Genomic DNA, 22360 nt, shown 5'->3' with positions numbered 1-22360 from the left:
ATTAGTAATCATTCTTATTTCGTGTGTAATACAGCGTGTGTTGAATCGTGTGCGAATTATGCAAAATATGTGCGAGTCTAGTGTATCTCAGGAGATTCTCCGGCCCAAATGTAGAAAACACTATTCTATTGAAACTAAGGAAGTTATAAACAATGTTTATTTGACTCTCATTGAACGTGGTGCCAGCAAGCATCTTTAGAAGTAACGGCCACATTGTCGAAAATTCTAACATCAACTGTAAGGAAAATTGTGAATAATCCCATTTCCACTAGGAAAAAAAGAAGCGATACTGACGTTTTCTCGAGTGTAGACGAAAGTGATCAAGAGATAATACGGCGTAAAATTTGCGAGTTATACGAGGAACAAAGCTTATGGATGTGTGTTCAATACATGGGTTTTAGATTTAAAAAATTGACAAAAGGCAAGTTTTAATGGAATCTTTTAGAATTCGGAAATGGTGACTGGAATATCTAGAAAAAAAAATAGAATTTACAGAGAACAACAAAGGCCAATTATTTACTTGGATGAAACCTGGTTCGACACTTACGATATACCTGAAAAGGGTTGGCTTGACTCACCTGATAAGTGTAAAACAAATGGACTTTCTCTGTCTGCGAAAAATATTAAAGATTCTTCTCTAGATTACCATGAAGACACCACCGCTGATTTATTTGATAGTTGGTTTAAAAACAAACTAGTTCCAAACATTCCTCCTAATAGCGTCATTATAATGAACAATGCAATGCAGATGACACCAAAGCAACAATCCAAAACTACATGTATAATAACGACATTTATTTTCACGAAGATTATACCAAAAAACAATTAATTGAGGTTCCACAAAGCTTGAACCTACAAAAAGAATACGTCTCTGATAATTATGCAAAAAATCTAGGGCATACAGTTTTAAGACTTCCACCTTACCACTGTATACTGTATATCTGTCATTCGTCGTAACAATGTTTTCCCCGTGTTAACGCCAATGTCCTCAAACTTATAGAAACCGAAGTTTTTAACATCCCTCCACAAAGTTAGGCCAATTCTGTTAAACATATAGAAAAAGCCGAACAATCGTATATCCATATTGCAAATAATATAGAACAAATAATAATTAGAACAGGCGATGATAGCGATATGATAATTTTAAGTAATTTAAGTTGCTAATAAAAATAATTCGTAATTTTATTTTAGATTTAAACATAAATACATAAATAAATAAATATTGTTTAGCATCTTTCCTGTTCGGCCATATTTAATTCTTACAGTTTGCCCGGGTCTTTCCTTAATTCGTATCAGTTAGTCACTTTCTTATATCTATGAACAGACCTTACCCAGAACAGTAGACGAAGCCCATAGCTAAGTGAAGATATCACCTCGCTGACACCACGTTAAAAGACTTAAAATTCGCTTATTTTATTTTAAAACTGCTCTTAATTATTCCAGCCTCTGTATCGATTTTTAAAAAACTCTCCCGAATTTGGAACATTTAAGTAATTGTTCGAAATTTGTATTTATAAAAAAAAACATTGATTAAATCTTCACTGCTTTTTCCTATTTTCATTCGCTCGTTGCCATTTATTTCGAAAATACGGTTTATTTCAAATGACCGAATCCAGTTCCCGGGTGGTTTCCGAGTGTTCTCCGCAAAGTTAAGCGATATCGAAAAACCTCCGGTCCAAAGTTTTAAAAGAAAAATGAGGGTCTAATTTCAATATAATAACTCGCGAACTTTATGGGAAATATTAGGAGCTGCGGCTCTCAAGCTTTGATGGATTTCTTTAGAAGTGGACTTGAACAAACTTTAAATGTTTTTAACTTCGTTAAATTGCTTGCTCTGCGTGGACGTTGTTGACGGTTTAGCACTATCTAAATTGCTACGCATTAACCATTTCGTAACGTACAGAACTTTCTTGGTATCTAAATATAGGCTGATATAAAAAATAACTCCACGTCCGATTGATGTAACTGAGAATGTGAAAATCGGCGATACATCGTAGCGAATTCCTTCGGCGAGAAGAAATTTATAGTGTACCAATGCAATAAAGTTTGTTTTACTTTCAACTTTTCAATAGGCGATGGGCAAACATATGTGATAAACAACATACCTATTTCACTTTCGTTTAGACTCAAGTGCTTTATATCCGGATCTGGAGAAGGATTATCGAGTCGATTTATGGGTTGTCTGTTTTTGTGTATTTTATCCCGGAACAATAGGGTATCGCGAATTGAAGATCGAGGATTAGAAATACGAAAATTCCCTAACGATTGTTGTAGGATCATGCGGGCAATAAAACCCAGATTATAATGTGCTGGCGTTCCAAAATATATTATTTACCATACTTGCAGGTGGACTTGAAATTCTTACAAAAAAAAGGAGAGGAAAAATTTATGATTGCAATCAGTAACAAAATATAAATAAATCAATAAAAATTATATAACCAGCAAACTAGGAATGTGTGTTTGTACTTATAATAAAAAAAAATCGCAGATCACAAATTTCATTGTGTGGTGTGTATTCATAATCGTTAACATTTTATTAAAAGAAAAAACAATATATTACAAGTATAGGTAACAAGAGGTATAAGGAATTTGTTTCAGAGAGTCAGGGGTGAGCCGGTGGTGTCTGATTATGTTACGATTATTGAAATAGGGATACGACGTTTTGGGGTCCAGTTAGCCATCCTCAGGACATCGAAATTCTTTTTTGTTCGGTTGACCCGTCTTTGACCTATTTTTTTTTTAAAGAAAAATCATCACAACGTTTCGTCCAAATTCCTGACATCTCCAGCTTTCGCAAGAGTAACTTCAAGTTTAAGCTATTTCGTTCATTTTCGACTGAGGGGGATGCGGAATTTGCATATAACGTTATTTTTTAGTATAATCGATAACTGAACGATAATTGATCAATAAACCTGATTTTCGGATATTTCTAGAGTACAGGGTTATGCCACGTTTTGGCAGGATTGAAAAATATTGACCTAGGTCGAAAATTTTTGTGGGTCGTGATTTTTTTAAAATTGTTTTTTTTTTTAAGCAACTTCTTATTTTTATGGAAAATAGAAGTCAATAAGATCTATCTTTGAATAACAAAATATTCCCCCTACCTTTTACCGTTTTGTTGTAATTAATTTTTCCATGCCTTCATAAAAATTGTCCCTGAGGGTGAACGGTACCACCAATGATTTTTCACTACCGTTTAATAGAGGAAGAGTATTCTAAATTTCAACCTCGTGCGAGATATAAAATATCAAAAATTGGTTATCGATTTTTCGGCCATTTTTCGACCCAAAATGGGATTTTAGGATAATTTTTCGAAAGGGGATAAAATTTTGTTGTTCTCGACGGTCAAAAATCCGAATTCGATAACATTTTTTGAAAATATCGATAATTTATCGATATATCCCATTTTTACCTATATTTTTACGCACTGTGCCAAAAATATTGATTTCGATTGAAAATTTTCATTATATTATTATAGCCGACAAAGCGCATAAAGTATTATATATTCGCTGGAAACATTATAAAATTGCATTATTAGATAATCAACTAATTAAGAAGTAAATAATAAAAGGCGCAGATTTTGAATTCTTGGTTATTATGATGATTACAATGTCGATTATATGCAAAGATTCTTGTTTCCAAATAGCTTGGGGTTTATTCGATGCCTACTGCATTGCATTTTATTCAAGGAATTCTATATACAGGGCTAGTCAAAAGTTGCGCGACGGCTATATATCTCAGGAACTAATAGACTTAAATTTATGAAATTTAATATAGGCGACATTGCTAAGTTATAAGGCTTTCTTATTTTAAATGAGAGATAATACGTAAACTTAAATAATAAAAACTATTTAAAAGTAAAAGAAAAATGTACTTATTTTTTATAAATGATTTAATATCGATTCATCCATAACACGTTTTATTTAAGTTTACCATTTCGTTAAAATCATTATGTATGTCATTCAAAAATTAAATTTTAGTTTATTGATTATTGATTGATGATTAATTATTTTCCTTTTTGTCATTTCTGCCAAAACTGTTGAATTTGGGTACATCCTAGGTTACATGAAAAATACTTAGAATTTTAAAAGTAATCCAAAAATGGAATAAAATGGTACCCTTTCTATTTAAAATAACCAAGTTTGGTAGTTTAGGAAATATCCATAAATGTGGCAACGTCGCATATATCGCAACTGGCTTCAGCCTAATTAGTAATCCCCGCATACTAGATTTCATTAGGTTTAGGTTATAAACAAATCGAATAACTTGTCGGGAAATGATGCCATCGATGGGGGTGCTATTTTTTGACGCATCAAAATGAAAACCTGTATACGATCACTGGTACGGGAGATAAATATTAGGGGATTATTAAGACAACGTTAAAATAGACAAACTTCCACTCGGAACTAAGTTGGGATGAAATGAAATGGGGGCAATCATTAATAAGAAATCCGCTTTTATAAAAAAAATCTCGACTTTTGCGGTAGCCTGCTGTAAAATTGTTTTTTCTGTTTTATAGGTACGTGTTGGATTTATCGAGTTTCTCCGTAAATCCGATTTTACTTTTGACATAAAGTGGTCATTTCGGCGATTACCGGGACTTGATTTTGGGTCCGTTTCTTTTTGCTTTAATTGCAGACGGTTTTTTGCGTTTCTCTTTTTGATAACATCAATTAAACAAATAAGCGGCAATAAACGGAATTTTTTCGCAGATGTCGGAGCAGACGGTGGAGAACAGATCTCCCTGCTACTAGCGTAATTATTACCTTTCACAACGAAGCAAGATCCACCCTTCTTCGCACCGTTGTAAGGTATGGTATGTTTGTCCCCATCTTTGCACATAGGTTAAGCATAAATTCATAGCTGTTCAGATAAGTCTGGGTCGATTTCAATTAAAAAAAGGGATAATTATTTTCAAAACAAACAAAATATTTCAAAAATTGGCTGTCAAAACCAGCATTAAGAAACTTCATACTTTGAAGAAGTTAAAACTAGAAATAGTGATCGATTCCCTTTTAATTTATTAAAATTGGGCAGCAAGTGCTAATATTGTAATATTTTACTGGCAAAAGATGATACTTAGAGATACTTAGACATTTTGTTACGGTTCTTCAAGCTCTAGCAATACTAAAAAGTGCCCTGGTCATCCCTGTTTATAAAAAGGGCAACCCGATAACATGATAATTACCGCCGTTTCTCCATTTTAAGTATTGTTACATAAACATTTTTGAAAAATTTTATATGATAAACTTTTTTCCCTCGGCTTCCGTCTATGATTTTAAATTGCATTGGGATGCATAGATCTTTAAAAACATGTAGGTATACAATAAACATGGAAATAACGAGTTTACGAAAGTTTTTGGCTAGGTCAATGGTGACTGAGTGTTTTAAAAAAATAACAGATTGTCCCTTCGAGAACTTGTTAATTCATCCAGTTTTAGGAGACTGTAAAATAACTGCTAAAATTGAAAACGTAATTTTTCAATTTTAAAATCTAGAGCTCCCCAGGGTAATGTGAATATACTTTCATAGGCTTAGTTTTCCCATATAGTGACGATTCAATTGCTAAATGGAATAAATGTCGTCTAACTCTTCTCGATAACATACAAATTATACTTTCTGAATTAACAAAATGGTGCAAAAACTGTAGTAACACAGTTTGTATTGAAATTTCAACTATAATGAGTTCCGTTAAATTTGTATGTTGATTTTGGAGGCCGTATTGTTAAAACCCAAGAACTTATCAAATTTATAGATGATGGTAGTGAACATATTAACTCTGTTGGTCTAAAACTCAATAGACATTTCCTTTAAATAAACCTTCACACCGCAAAGTGTTCTCAACGATCTCCTTTAACATTGCGATCTGCTGACAGACCAGCGATGTCGTGAGAGTTCTCTTTCCGCAAAAAAGAATAGAAAATAATCAAAATATTTACTGCAACTTCTATCTATTTACTTACCATGGAAATGTTCACTAAAAGTTAGTAGGAGGTATTCGGTAAGATAATTCCACCAGTCGTTATTAAAAAATCAAAAATGATTTTTTGACATAATTCATCCGTTGCCATGGTGATCAGCCAAAGAAACACCTTTTGATTGGTTAAAAATTACCATAACTATACCGCAAGAAATAGTATTGAGCAACATAATCGTGAATATTTTAGACAATCACCATCATCGCAGCACATTTTTATATAAAACCACATTTTTGTTTGTGTCACAAATAAAATAACATTAATAGAAAAATTAAAATATTTTTGGTTTCGTTTCTTTGAATGTATTCTTACCTTACTTTGTCTCCCATTTTTGTTGATTGTTGTTGATTGATTTTGTTTCAGTGTATTGAATCGGAGTCCAGAACGTTTGATACACGAAATCGTTTTAGTGGATGACTTCAGTGACAATCGTAAGTAACGACGTCATTGCTAAGGAACCTTATATCTTTCATCTTGAACTCGAGACAAATAAAATGTTGGAATATGCAATATATATGCTAATAAAATGTGATATGACCGCCTTTTTATAGGGCGCATATAAATTATGCGTCTGTAAAATTTCCAGCAAATAATTTCACATATTGCTGCATTCAGACCGAGAATTTCTTAAGTAGGTGGGCTGTTAAGCTGTTCAATCTGAATACCCTGTAAACACGAAGGCTGATTTTAATTTTTTTTTTAACAAATTACTGATGTCATTAATAAATAAATAAATTACCTAGCCCTCTCAAGAGTAGTTTGAAAACTGTTTTTATCACATTTTTATAATTTGTGTTATTACTTATTACATCTTGTAAATCGATGTATACCACCAGGAAATGAATAAATGAACTTGAACGTTTCAAAGGATGAAACAGTTTAGTAAAGTTTTAAGTATCCATCTTTTCATGCTGTAACACAACTCTCGTAGCAATTTGCTATTCACATCTGAGAATCTCATGTAATACAACGTAATTTCAACGATTTAATGAATTAATAAACATTAAACAAATGACAGAGTTCAATCAAAAGAATCAAAGGGCTGTTCATTTTCGGAGTATTCGGAGCAAATTAGGAGTGATCTTTAAAATTACCGATTTACTAATAATAATCCTATTGCTTTTTTAAAAATGTTGCATTACTTCTTTTTTTCCAAAACCGTAGAAGATATAGTAATAATAATAATAATAATAATAATAATAATATAAATAACGATAATAATAATAATGATAATAATAATTTAAATTTATTAAAAAAACCTGAAGTAAATAAATGAAATCAAATAATGGGATAAATGATTCTGGTTGCAACCCAAAAAAAAAAAGAAAAAAAATCAGCAACTAATATTATGATAAAAATATTAGTAGGTTATGAAACAATATACCAGCAAGGGCAATATAAATTTGAAAAAAAAGTTATTAAGTAAATTAGCCAAGAGAAAACACTGAAAATTATTTTGGAGCTTCTGAAATAGACACCAGGGGGCGTAATTGTTTTCTTAACTTTTAAAACTCGGATCCTACAAAATGTATAATATCAACCATAGTTGCGGTTACAGTTACAGTTATAGTTTCAGTACTGTCTTAAAGCTGAGAAAATTTCATATCATTTTTGTTCAATGATTAGAATTTTTTCTGAATAAATGCAACGATACGGGTTTTTATTGTCATTAAGTAGGAACCATTAGCCCAGTGAAAACCACATCTGAATATCTTTATCCTAATCTAAAATACGAACTTAAAATTCTTGATCATTATAAATGAATTATTACTGCCAACGAAGAAGTTCTATTGATTTTTTAAATGGTTACGTTAACAGTTAATAACATTATTTGGTCTACAACAATTCATCAGTGACCGAGTTAGTGACTAAATGTTATTGTAAATGAAAAAATAAGTGATAATACTAAATATTTGAAAATAGCAAAATATGTCATTACGTCAAAATATCACCCACGGTGTAATTTCATGCACTTATGCATTTACCATTTTACTTTCATTTTAAATATCATTTGTTATTCTAAATAATAAATTTGCATTTCATTTCAACTTAATTTTTTTTATTCATATTTTAGGTAAGGATAAAAATACGGAGATGCGGTTTTCACAGGATTGTTGAGCTCTTATTTGAATATCCAATGACCTTAAAAGTCATATCGTTGCATTTATTCTTTTTTCCACTCCATTCTGTAAAATACCTAATTATAGCCCCTTCGGACATTTCCGGGATTTTACCGCACGGGTTTTTGAGAAATCGGATGTTTTCGGAGATTTTACCGCATTTTTGTCATTTCTGACGGTCATATCAGGGAACATATTCGTTTTGTTTTGCAAAAATGTACCCAAAAAGAAAAAGAATAAAAAACATGTTTGGTAAACTTTTGAAGTCACTCGTTTATTAAACACTCGCTCCGCTCGTGCCAAATAAACTCGTGAATCAAATGTTGTTTACCACACTTCTTGCATAATATACTAATTATCTACTCCCTTCTGTAAAATACCTAATTATACACCGAAAGCGCCACTTTATCACGTGAGTTTCTTGTCCCAAGAATCTGTCCTGTCTGTCTTGCCCCTTCGGACATTTCCGGGACATTACCGCACGGGTTTTTGAGCAATCGGACGTTTTCTGAGATTTTACCGTACAGCTTGAATTTTGACGTTTGTCAATTCTGACGGTCATGTCGTGCCGTTTACCGCACTTGTTCTACTCTTTCCGGTAAAATACTTAATTATTCACCGATCTAGCGTGCGGGAAGCGTCACTTTACGACGTGAGTTTCACGGATCTGAGACACTTCGGGCATTGCATTGATATTACCGCACGGCTTGAATTTTGACGTTTGTCTGTTTTGACGGTCATGTCAGTAAATGCATTCGTATTATTTTGCAAAAATGTACGAAAAAAATAACGGTGGTACGAAAAGTATAATATGCAATAAGTTTGGTAATTTTTTTAAATCACCCGTTTATTAAGAACTTTTGATTCAAATGCCGTTTACCACCCTGGTTGTATAATATACTATTATACTATACTTTTTCTACGACCGTCAATTTTTACCATTTTTGTTAAAACCTCAAATTACCATAACCAGGATATTTGTTTACCTTAGTACCTTTTCAATGGCAAATTGTTTAAAAAATATCATTATTGTTGCAAAACGTGGTCGTTCTAATGATATCTGATTTTCTTTTTTTAAATACTTTCTCGTTGGATCGGGCGTGAATGTAAGGCAGTGAAAAATTTTCAGTTTCTGTCAAAAAATATGGAAAAGATTGGGAGTCGGTTTTATTTTAAAGTTAGAGCTCAACTATAACAGCTAAAGTATAAACTACCATCAAGTAATAAATATGCAGGAAATCAAACCCTGCATATTATGGCATTAATAGATGCTCCCTTTTATACTCCATCGCCCAAATATAAGGTTGTTGTGGTCTCTACCATACTATACATCGTTTTCGGATTAAAGGCCATTTTTTCGTCAAAAACGCTCTGTGTTTAATACCATATTCTATGGATGCCGTCTCCCACAGCTGCCATAGCCACTTAAAAAGTTTACCAAACGTGTTGCATACTATACATTTTCTACCACCGTCAATTTTTGGGTACATTTTTGCAGTACAATACAAAATTGACAAACATCAAAATTCAAGCCGTGCGGTAAAGTCGCGGAAATGTCAAAAGTGGCTCGGATCAGTGAGATACGAAACTCGTTGTGACGCTTTTCGCATGCTAGATTGGTGTATAATTAGGTATTTTTTATAAATAATTTGCCCATCATATATTATGCATTATACATATCAAGCTAATTTAGTTTATATGAATTTTATGTATGGTTCGTGAAGGTAAACTTAAAGATGATACACACTTTTCAGTAGTATCGGAACTTGTAATAAGTAATCCATATTAAAAAGTTTCCTTTCCTAGGACACTCAACCTTCCACATAATAATTTTATTTTTAATTTCAATTAACTTATTTTAAATGAGAATACGCATTGCCCGATGTATGCGGTATTTAATCAGTCCAAAATTAGCTTTTTATTAACTGATTACAGCCGCCGACGGGGAGGAACTGGCCAAAATTCAAAAAGTCCGCGTGTTGAGAAACGATAAACGCGAGGGTCTGATGAGGTCCAGAGTGAAAGGTGCCGACGCCGCGAAAGCTGCTGTCCTCACTTTCCTCGATAGCCATTGCGAGTGCAACGCGAATTGGCTCGAACCTCTTCTCGAAAGAGTTGCCGAGGTAAGAAAATTGTTCGCATAAACCCAAAGGGCTAATAAAAAGTATAAGATAGAGGGGAAGGCTCTCATTAGTGGCAATGTCAATAAGCGTACACGAGTTCAATAGAATTTAAAATTTGAAAGGTAAAATGTGAAAAAAAATTGTCGAAATAGTTGAAAATTATTGATATTTATTAAATTAATAAACATCTGAAAATACATAGTAATGATGATAATGATAAAAATGATTAATGATAGTCTTAAAATAATAAAACTATTATTGTAACAATAACAATAACACTAACAATAACAATATTGTAAAAATCAGCAAAAACACGCTTTTTTTAGTAAATCATTTGATATACCATAAAATTTATTCTATTTAAAAACATAATATAAAACTTGTTGTAAATAAAGTTCTGATAATAATAAAAGTTTTCTTAAAAGGCACCTATTGGTTATAATAATAAAATTTTTCAAAAAACATATTCCTTTACTAATCAGTGCTGAAACAGCTAAAAATCATTGCACTTAGTAATATGAAAAAAAATATTTTAATAAAAGAAATGAAGATACGAAAATGTGCTTTAACGTATATAAGAGTTTAAGAATTAAATAATACATATCAAAATATTTTTGCTTACACGACTACAGCAGATAACTAAAATATATATATTTTACTCAATCTTTTCCTTAATTTCTTTTTTATTGGTCCTCACTTTGGTTTGATTTTTTAATGGTATTCCATCCTCTATTTCTCCTCTTTGGTCGTCACTTTGCTTTGCTTTTTTCATTGGTATTTTTTCAGTAGTTGATTTTGCGAATTTAGACAATTTGCTGTTGTTTATTTTTTTGATGTTACAGTATCAGTCTTTTTGGGATCATGTCTGATGAATCGTGTTTTTATAAATATATTCAAAAATAATGTTGTAGCATCCCAGAAACATAATTGAAAGCTGGTAATTCTGAGGTCAGTTTTGAGTATAAATGAGCCGATATATTCAATTTTTGCGTATCCACGTTCTTGTTGAATGGCAACTCTTCTAATTCTGCGTTAGATTTAGGTTTTTCAGAATTAGTAAACAATGTAGGCATATTAGTATGCTTCTGTAAGACTGCCTCCACAGTATTGGAAAGTATTTCTGCTGCTTTAAAACTTCACTCGTCTGTATTACTACTTCTGGACTTTGTGGTCTCGTTAATTTTCCATATTTCTCGTTCGTCTTGAAATGAAAAATGAAAAAAATAGTGATGATGTAATAGATGGTGCTTCGTAAGATTCATGAACTTAATGTGTTTGTGATTAGTAGAAAAAAGTTAAACGAAATAGGATAGGAATTGGTTCTACAATCAAATAATTTTAATTGAAAATTTTGTCGAGTTTTATTTTGTTAAATTTTCCACCGGTATTCATGCGTACGAAGCTAAAATAAATTGCAATCATTGAATACTATTCAGTATTAATACGGTAAATTTGGATATCATAACGTTTCCGGGGATCGGTTACAATGGAATTCCAACAATGTTAAGTTATTTACAATTTTCCAATTTTATCATCTCATAATTTCAAGTTTGTGTCTAAATTTTAAGAAGCTATTTAAACAAAAATTCTAAAAAATAATATTTACAATTCGGATCAGACGTTTTTGAAAATTGAAAATAATATTTACAATTCGAATTTCAACATTTTTAAACCAATAGTAACTATATTTATCAATTATTTACAATTATTAATAACAGAATATTTCTGTTATAAATCTCACATTTTCTTTGGTATTGAAATAATAAAAATATGGGAAAATTGTAAGGCTGCTTATTACAATAGTCATAATTTTCAAATAACTATCTTCCAGTTGAATATCACTGAATTTCTTTGTGTATTTATCTCTGCATTTTATCTTCTTTTGGATTTATTTGATTTTCTATCGCCTCCCAGCTTTTTTTACTCGACACAAACGCAAAAGATTATGAATTTGAAATACAATTAAATGTTTTTCTTTGCCTGCATAGAAGTCATAGTTTTTAATGCGAGAAGAAGCACTTCTTACCTCTTAATGTAATTTTTACAAAGCTATTTGTTTCAATATTAATTAAAGCTGGTTAATTATCAGTAGCCTTGCGTACTTCTAAAGTAATGCCTTTGCCAATATGTGAGCATTCATCTATAATAACAATAACTTTATGGATATTAACAATACTTTACTAATACAAAAATTATCTATCTTTGAATTATTTTTAACGCAATACCTTCCAAAGCCGGGCATTCAAATATAACTTCGTCATTGTTGATGTTTACCAATGAATTTTTCGCAGTTGCACTTGTCAACGGAGGTTTTGGCATATTTTCGGGCATCTTCAAAATATTATCAGGCGGAAGTAAAGTGGGAACAGCATTTGGTACTAATAGTCGTTTGGGTGGTGTATTTTTCTTGATATAACGCCTTCCAAAATAATCGGAACAAATTCGGGGCATCTATACAATTCAATTTGTAAATCAATTGAAAACACTAATTTTATTAAACAAAATTTTTAATATTATGTCATCAAATTTAATTAAACAACATTTGACAAAAGCAAATTTATAGGACATAAATATTTACTAGTGTAGTAAAAAAAGTTGATCGATAATCAACAATTTATTTTTGAGGCGCTATAAATTTAAGAATGGTCTTTATCTTTTTCTGGTCTTCTTAGACATCCTTTCACATTACACTGAACCATGCTTTTTTAATTAATTTTAATTTTTTTTTATTAAAATATAAGTAAAGTTGCAGTTATCCGTTACAAGCTACTGTAGTTTTTTCAGTGTGACGCATTACTTTAAACCGCCCTGACAGTACTTTAGTACTTGGACATAAATATTAGATGGCATTCGTAACAGTATACAGGACCTTCCCTTCTATCTTATGCTCTTTGGGGCTAATGAAATGGTATATCGTTTATTAAAGGACCCGACAAGAGTCGTTTCACCGGTTATCGACGTTATAAGTATGGATAACTTTCAATACATCGGCGCGTCTGCCGATTTAAGAGGCGGCTTCGATTGGACGATGGTGTTCAAGTGGGAGTTTCTCAGTTACGCTGAGAGGGAGAGCCGAAAAAAGGATCCAACTCAAGTAAGAAATATTTCGGAAAGACATATTACGATACAACAAACAAAGATATGACAGATCGCCGTTTCAAATTTGTCTGGCCCACGCATGATGTCACGCCGAACTTAAAAATAGGCATCTGTTTACAATGCAATTGCTAAAATTTGTTAATTATTATAGGGAACTTGAACAAAATTTTAATTTTAAAAATATTGGTTATAAAAGTAAGTTTATACTATGAGGGCTGCCTTATGTTTGTTGGATTTTCTTAAACTGGGTCTGCCATCTGGCGACTAACGTTTTTATAGGGAAGTTTGACATTTCGAGGTTAGGTTGACTCAGTTAGGATTTGGCGAAAGAGTGTTGTTTGTGTTTTTTGTGATAAATTAAAAAAATTGTGACTGTTACAAATGGAACAGTGCTAGCTCTCACCGATCAGTGCAAACAGAACTTTTTTAACATTAAAAACGTAGATTCGATGAGCTATCCACCATATAGTCCTGATTTAACACCTAATGACCACACATTAAGAATAAATTACGTGGGCAACGATTTTTGACACAAGAAGAAGCAATTGATGCGTTTAAAAAGCATGTTTTGGACGTGCCCTACTCGATGCGGGAAAAGTGCTTTGATGATTGGTTTTATCGAATGAAAAAATGTATTGATCATCAGGGTAAATATTTTGATAAATAATAAAGTCATATTTGTTGGTGGCTTACAGTTTTTTTATTACAAATCCCGAAATATATAAGGTAGCCCTCGTATTAAAAAAACCACAGCTCACAAAAAAAATAATTTCGTAGTTCTATGTAACAAATATAAGCAATTAAAAATTGCAAAACATACCGTCATTGGTCGCATGCAGCGGACGTAGCAAAGCATTCCTGATACGTAGCGGTAATGATTCTGATTGGGAACGATGTTCGCTGTCATGCCATTTGCCGTTTTAGTTTTTGATATATGTTATTTTTGTTTGGGTGTTGTTGTTTTTGAGATTTAGATTTTTGTCGAAGCTATTTCTTATTCAGTGTTTGCGTGTAGTGCTGCTGATTTAAGAAGTGTTAATAAAGTGGAACCGTCTTTATACTCTAACATATACTACATCACAAATTAGTAGAAACGGAAGTTCTATTTCAGAAGTATTACGAAAAGACTATAAGGAGTTATGAAAATAATTTATTCTTAGAATATTTTCGAGGCCTACATTTGTAAACTTATTATAAGAGGTCTATTTTAGTATTTGCCACAACATCTAGCACGTTTCGGAGCAGCGAGACATCCGATAATATATTTAGAAGAGGTGCTAGAAGAGAAGCTAGCACACCGGAAGTGTATATTGTCGTTGAGGGTGAAAATGATAAGAGAAACCAAATAGTACCCTATGCTTTTATAACAAATGAAATATATTTAATTTGATTTGACATTTGCCAGCCTTTTTCGTAAATAAAATATTCCTCCCTTTGACTACCTAGTTTTGGAACTCTAAAATGAAAACATGGTTGTTTCTAATTTTTTAATTATAGCCATAAAAAAAATGTTGAAACTTAACATACGGGGTGGATACAACTGTTTCTCTGATTGGAGTGGTTCCATCCGCGGAGTCAGTGGGATAGCGGGTGGATCTTTCTTATTTTCTGCAAGGGACTCTAAGTCGTTTTTCCTTATAACAAGAACTGCTGTCAACGTTAATAGTTAACTGTTTTCTCCTCCCTATATAATTCATCAAACTGGTGATAATATTCCCAGTAAATTCTACCCCTTCCATTCTTCCGTATATTGTCTTTAATGCCTGTTTGTTTTTCAGGTTTCTTCATTTCCTATCCAATATTTCTTCCGTTTAGTGAATATAAATTCTGCCAATAACTTAAAATTGCATATCTATGTTGATATGAGTGTAATTTGTGTTTAAAGAAGTTTGTTCGACAAAAGACATACCTTGATACGATTTTCGAAAACTCGAGGGATTTTCGAGAAAACTTTCCCGTTAGGATCCTGATTTTTTTTTTGTAAAAACTAAGAATAATATAAATAATAACAAATAAAATATATTTATTATGCTGGAAATTCCGACTCGCCATCACTGTAAAATACACCTTCATCAAATTCACAACTTTCAAAAACCAAATTCTGCCATTACAGATCGTTACATATCGGCAGCTCTTTGCTATGTCCGCTGAATACCATTGTCTGTGCTCGGTTGTGACGTCAATTTGCACGTAAGTTTACGGGCCAGCCGGACGGTAGCATAAAGAAGCCATTAGACAACGATAAAGCTCATCTGGTTCATTTTGTGTTTTTTAAAAAGTCAGTCTGATAATTTACCTTTAGTGGATATGTTTATGGTGACACCTTACATACAAAACACCGAAAGTTTTTCTTTTGCTGAGGTTCGCAGTGTTAATGCTAAAAGGTATAGAAAATACGCTGAAAATGTATTCACTAGTTTTAAACCAATATAATATTGTAATTAGCTTAACGTTTTCTATTTTTTAAAATTCAAATGGTATAGGTACTAAATAAAATGTAAATTATTCAACAAAAACAAATATTGGGTTTTGAGTTTTCATTTTTGATATGCGTTATTTCTATACATAAACAAATATATTTACGAAATAAAAAAAATGTTCAACTTCCCTATTGTTTATGCATGATATGCAGAAAGATATTAAAAAATCTTTACGTTTTGCTTTATAAAATGTATTATAAGATTTATAATTCAATGTAAAAATAGGCGTGAGTTTTGATATTATAATAACGGATATCATTTTATTGAATATTAATAAAAAATCTAGGTGCTTTTAAGATGATCTATGAATGTTAAGGAAATTTGTTTTTTAAAATTATTTTAGAATAAATTACTATGTTTTTCTGTAATATTCTATCAATTAATTATAAATGTACAGTTTGAAATAGGAACAAAATGGGATTTATGAACAAGAGTCTTAAAGGTAAACACTTTTTTTACTACAATAGAGAGTTTATGGACTAAAATGAATGTTAGTAGTTATTACAAAAAGAAAAGTTAGCTGCATAAGGTTTTGAGTTAGATATATTTAACTTATGCTATTTTTGAAATACCTTTTTCTCTAAAACTTGATCCTGAAACTTAAATACTTTTATTTAAAAAAAAATCTAACATGAAGTACTCACAGCGCGTAAAGCTTTAGCATAATTTATGATTTTAATATATCGACCGTTTAAAGGCAGGATCTCGTAACTGACACACATCTAATTTTACAAGAGACCAAAAGAACTAGTTAATTATTTTAGAATTCTATTTGAAATAATTTTTTATCTTGAAACCACTATTTTAAATATACCTGTATCGGGCAAATACTCGTTTTTACACTAAGCTGGTCTACCCGTTTGCAAGCTATCACCCAACTCTTGAATGTTTTCGCCATTGGGGAACCGAAACAGCATGAAATCACTCGAAAAATGTTTTAACTCGTTATCTGTATTGCAACTTACCACAAAGAAGCACTGAAAATAACACAATGAGATTTGGTTAAGAATCCCGCCAAATCAAGCTCCGCGTGACGTTGTGACATTTCTCGGTGGCGCCACCTACGTGCGCAATGTCATATCTTTGTCGTACCATGAAAACTTATAGGTATGCATATTACGAGAGGTTTTTGTTTTAGGAGATTAGAACGCCCATGATTGCTGGCGGTTTATTCGTGATAAACAAGGCGTATTTCAATAGACTGGGAAAGTATGATATGCAGATGGACGTATGGGGAGCTGAAAATTTTGAAATATCATTCAGAGTGTGGCAGTGCGGTGGTACATTAGAAATTGTTCCTTGTAGTAGGGTGGGTTTCGGCAAGATATCCGATAAAACAATTTTAGAAAGAGAGTTTATTATAGGTGGGGCATGTATTTAGGAAAAAACATCCGTACACGTTTCCCGGGGGCAGCGGATCAGTTTTTGCAAAAAATACTCGACGAACCGCAGAAGTATGGATGGACGACTACAAAAACTATTATTACGCTGCTGTTCCGCTGGCCAAAAATGTACCTTATGGGGAGTAAGTAGTCGAACGTCCATTCCAATACTTAACAACCCGAAAATTCTGGGTGTGGTTGTTCTGCTAGTCGAATATTTAGCCATGATATCCTTCTATATACGAAAGCTGCAAAAAATCGTGGAAAATTAGATAAATTTTTAAAGCAATGAGGAGAGTGAAAACGACAACTTGAGTTTTTACAGTGACCATCTGGTGAAAATATGGATAACGGACAATTGACTCAGAGATTTTGAAAGTAGGAAACCAGATGTTGCATTAACTTCCTGTATTCGTGCTTTGTTGCGACAGTGTACTGTTGCGACGGTGTAATGTTCATAGCCCTTTTAGTTTTTAAGAGGTAGAGCTAAATTGAAATTATTGCATTTTCGGGCAGCCCTCGTATCTCATGCAAATCAATTCCGGTTTCGAAATTTATATACAGGGCCAGGTCTAAAAGTTATATCCATTATATTTACAGACTATAAAATTTTTATTTTTTTATCTTTTCAAAAATATAGAATCGTATGCGCTTTTTCTAAGAAGCATGCAAATAAATGACAATTTTCCAAAATAAATGCTCACTTTAATAGAAAGTCACGAACAACAATAATAAACAATTGAAAGTTAGATATTGTTAATGAATAATTAGATACCTTTTGAAGTTTTATAATACCAGTAAGTTTGCAAGTTTTGTAACAAAGTATAACAAAACAAAAAGAACTGCATTATTAAAACAAAGAAAGAAATATTTAAAGGTAATCTTCACATTGGCGACCATTTTCTCTAATGCAAAATTGACACATTTTTATAATCCTTTGGATAGCGTTAAAAAGAATCACTCATATTAGTTCTGAAAAAACTCAAAGATTTCTAGGTATCTACCTGTTATCAGATCTCCTTCAAAAGTCATATAAATTATAGTCTGCCCAAAATAAAACACCTCAACTCACCGAATTCAACTAAAAATGCGCCCGCATTTTGGAAAAAGCATCTGACCAGATAACTGCCAGTCTGCCAAGTAAATAATTAGCAACGATTTGTTGCAAATGTTGCGTTATATTTAATTGGTATGGATATATATTTGAATTGAATTCGAATGTGTTGCTTCGGAAGCTGCTTCAGAATTTTCATTACTCTGTATATAAACATACCGGCATATCATATAGCTGCCGTTATTAAAAAATCGTTGAAAATATTTCACATTTGCTTTTATTTGTTGCCATTGCCTGCATTTAATTTTCGAGATTTGTCATTTAGTTGCTTCTTCTTGAGATAAAGTGCATACTATTTTTTAAAAAGGTAAAAAAAAAATAAGTGGGGTAAGATAAATTTTCAACCTGGACCTAAACAATAATTCATTCACTTTGCGAGGGCTATCCAGAAATGCAATAATTTCAGTTTAGCTCTGTATCTTAAAAACTATAAGGGCTATGAAAGTATCTTTAGTTTCACGAAAAAGTAGTATCTATAAGAATAATGGAGATAACTTTCAAAAGACACCCTGTACATCGCAACGCGAAAATCTTTGACAAATATGGTCGTGAATCCAATAGTCTGCGTAAATTATGTTTCTATATCTGTATATAGCTGGTTGCCGATTTTCTAATGCATTTTCATCTGGTGTATGCCAAAATGGTGTCAGCGTTAGTTTTAGTTTTAAAAAAATCTATATGTTATATATTATTAAAAAGAAAAAAAAACATGGAAAAGCATCTTGACTTTCTGTCATGACGTTTCGAAAATAGGGTTATCAAATTCTGTCTAATTTTTGCTTTATTTTTTGGTCCTCAACGTATAGAATACTGGAGAAAATTGATAAAAGTGACCCATTCGCCTTAATTCAGAAAATACTGTTGAAAAGTGTCCCAAGAATATACAGGACAATAACTAACAGACTAGGACCATAGTCACTTCAATTGGATTGAATTTGACAAACACCAGAAATTTGGCAACGTTTTTCTCTGACAACACAGTACCTCCTCTGTTGTCAAGATGCTTTTCCATCTGTTTTTCAAAATTAAGTAGCTCTTGTCATTTTTCATATGGATTATTATTATTGCTCTGCATTTTTTAAGCAGCACATATTGACCCTATTGGACAGCGCTGATTGCTCATGATCCTTTTTGCTTACTGTTTACTGTACGGTTACTGTGGTGAAGTAACAATAACGTTTCTTCCAGTGTTAGCGAACGTTTAAATCTTCGTCGAAAACTTCAGTGTAAGCCATTCAAGTGGTACCTCGACAATATATATCCCGAACTTGCCGTACCGTCGACGGTTCCGCGTCCCGGCGAGATCAGACAGGGCTCGTTTTGTCTGGACACCTTGGGACACATATTGGACGGGGGAGTTGGAATTTACCAGTGCCATCATAGTGCCGGAAATCAGGATTGGGTTCTAACTGATAGCGGACTCCTCAAACACCAAGACCTTTGTCTTACACTAATCAATTTAGTTAAAAGCTCAGAACCGGTTATGAGGATATGCGAAGGGTCAGATTTCCAAAGGTGGCAACTTATTCAGCCGGGCGGTCTGATACGACACGCGAAATACCCCTTGTGTTTGGACACGAGGGACAATGACATTAGGGGTGTGACTGTTGAAAGATGTAACAGTGCTATAGAAACTCAACGGTGGCAGTTAGCGACAATTTAGTTAGTAAGACTAATAGGATGTTCAAATTGCGGGAAACTACGCACTATGTACGATTGAGACTTGCTGTCCAGTGATTATTGGTAGTTACCAGATTAAATTATTTATACTCTTATATTTGTTTTAAGATGCTATAAGATTCATTAGCTAAATCGATGAGGTGTTTTGAAATTGGCAATAAATCAACTATTTAGGTACAAAACTATACTGCAGTGGACCATTTGAAATGGAAGCAAAATAGTATAAAATTAATAAAATAGTAACTTTATTACAAGTTTATACTGATTTTTTATGCATTAATAACAAAACGGTTTATATTTATTTATTTTTATATTGACATTTCATTAACGAACTAATTTCAACAAAGTATACCTTCAATTGTCAGAGACACTGAAAATACTTCAGTCACTTATAAAATTCAGGCAGATAGTCTTCAGTTTATTAGTAATAAAATTTTGATTTTTAAAATTGAACTTGGTTAAGCAATGCACATTTTAAGCTCCCAATTGAAGTGGAACACACTGCATGTATCAGCCAATAAGGACAAAGTACCCATACCGCCCTAAATTTTGACATTGTAGTTTCCATCTGAAAAATCATAGATTAAATTAAAACAGGGGAAAACATTTTCAGTAAGAAAGATTTCATATACTTTTTTTGTAATAAATTTTTAAATATTTCTCAAGATATCTATTTAGCGACATACGAATCTCTAGGAGAACTGACATAATATAAATAAATAATTTGGAGTCAAAAGGCACAGAACAGATCAGTATACTTAGCACTCATTGACTTGAAAAAGGTCTGATACGGTGCCCAGGATAGAACTATGGTAGGCTATGGCAAAACACTGGCATAAAATCAATATACACATAAAAGTAGGCAACAGCATAGTCGGTAGTTTCACAATGTCAAAGGGGCTGATACAAGGATGCCCCACTTCACCAACACAATGTAAATGTGAAGGAATGAATACCTTTACACAGTTTGTTTCGCGGAAGACCAGGTAGTAATAGCCCAAAATGGAGAAGACCTCAGTTGCATCGTCAGGAAGTTAAAGGAAGAATATGAGAAGGTAGGATTGGAAATAAACTTGAAGAATACAATTTACATGAAAATGACGGAAGAGAATGCAGTTTATTTCCCAATAGAGGGTACCATTGCAATAAAAAAAGCAAACAACTTCAGATTAGGATTTACACCGTCTAAAAAAAAATGGTACTACAGAGGAAGAAAGAAAGTATAGACTTAGGCAGACGCCATCCATCCAATTATTAGAACTCCATTCTGTTATATGGGACATGAATCTCAAGAAAAAAACGAAAACATTAATATAGGAAACAATGGTAAAGAGTATAATGACATATGCAGCAGAGGTGCGGATAATAAAAAAAAATGAAATCAGAGCTAGTCCGTTTCACTGTAAATTTATCTCGTGATACATTTTAATTGCTACAACAAAACTTTAATTCATTAACTAGACGTCCTCTGTTAACCAAAGTAGATTGTGATGAGATTGAATAGCAAAATAATAATTTATTGTACGCACAGTTCAAAATAAAATTATTAATGACTGAACTGAAACATAATTGGTTCATACTTGCAATATGAAAAATTTAGACACAAAAGCGCTTGAAAACATTTCACACGCAGAATCTTGTGATTGTTGAAATATTAAAAAATATCAAAGCATTATAATTCTTATTTTCTGGAATCATAGAAAAAGTGTGATACCATTGTAGACATTTAATCTTTAATTCTTCCTGAAGGGCACTAAACAATACAGGATACTTCACACTATTTTTCTTGGTTACTTAAGGTAATTAAAATAATTTATAATAATTTGTATCCTAGACCGAATTTATTGAATTGATTCGGCTTCTAGATTTCTCAAAACTTTAAAGTTTTATATTTAAAAATGTGATAAAAGTTGATGCCATGCCATACTAAACAAAACTAAAAAAAAATAGCGATAACTCGCAAACTAGCAGGATACAAGGTTTCTTTTGTTCGAAGTGAATTCCCTTACCTGAAGTTTTAGTTTCATCCATGATTTTTAGGGTACCTTGTATTACGCACTCGATGTGTGTAATACAAGGTTGACCGTTGTATTATATATGAGAATTTACGCACGTGTAGATTGTTGTAGATATATTTTATATGTAAAATTTGATATTATGTAATTTAAAACTTGATAAAACATGTCCTGTAGCTAATAGGCCAGTATACTTAACGATTTTAATTTGTGAAGCACACACTTACAATGTTTTATTTTATGTTTTAATTTACAATGAATCTCGAAATAAAATCTTTTGACGTGGCTTATGTGCAAAACAGTGCTCAGTGTATAATTATACATTGAGGGGATGTTTTGTCAATGCTTATTGCATCCCTAGCAACGCCC

The 22360-nt window shown here is 32.3% G+C and overlaps 1 protein-coding gene across 1 annotated transcript in view; it reads left to right on the top strand.

Moving 5' to 3' along the window:
* LOC132704658 (polypeptide N-acetylgalactosaminyltransferase 2-like) overlaps positions 1-19967 on the top strand; it is a 66155-nt gene extending 46188 nt beyond the window's left edge. The window contains exons 3-9 of the mRNA XM_060674814.1: positions 4713-4811; positions 6342-6409; positions 10034-10221; positions 13148-13315; positions 16939-17109; positions 17165-17325; positions 19485-19967. Coding sequence (XP_060530797.1) covers positions 4713-4811; positions 6342-6409; positions 10034-10221; positions 13148-13315; positions 16939-17109; positions 17165-17325; positions 19485-19959 — 1330 coding nt within the window. The 3' untranslated portion in view covers positions 19960-19967. The remainder of the gene's footprint in view (positions 1-4712; positions 4812-6341; positions 6410-10033; positions 10222-13147; positions 13316-16938; positions 17110-17164; positions 17326-19484) is intronic.
* The last annotated feature ends 2393 nt before the right edge of the window (positions 19968-22360 follow it).

The sequence above is a fragment of the Cylas formicarius genome, unplaced genomic scaffold, assembly GCF_029955315.1.
Source record: "Cylas formicarius isolate icCylForm1 unplaced genomic scaffold, icCylForm1.1 PGA_scaffold_7__23_contigs__length_41026272, whole genome shotgun sequence".
In the NCBI taxonomy this organism is placed as follows: domain Eukaryota; kingdom Metazoa; phylum Arthropoda; class Insecta; order Coleoptera; family Brentidae; genus Cylas; species Cylas formicarius.
Note: the sequence above shows the minus strand (reverse complement) of the source record. Positions and strands in the feature narration are given on the sequence as shown.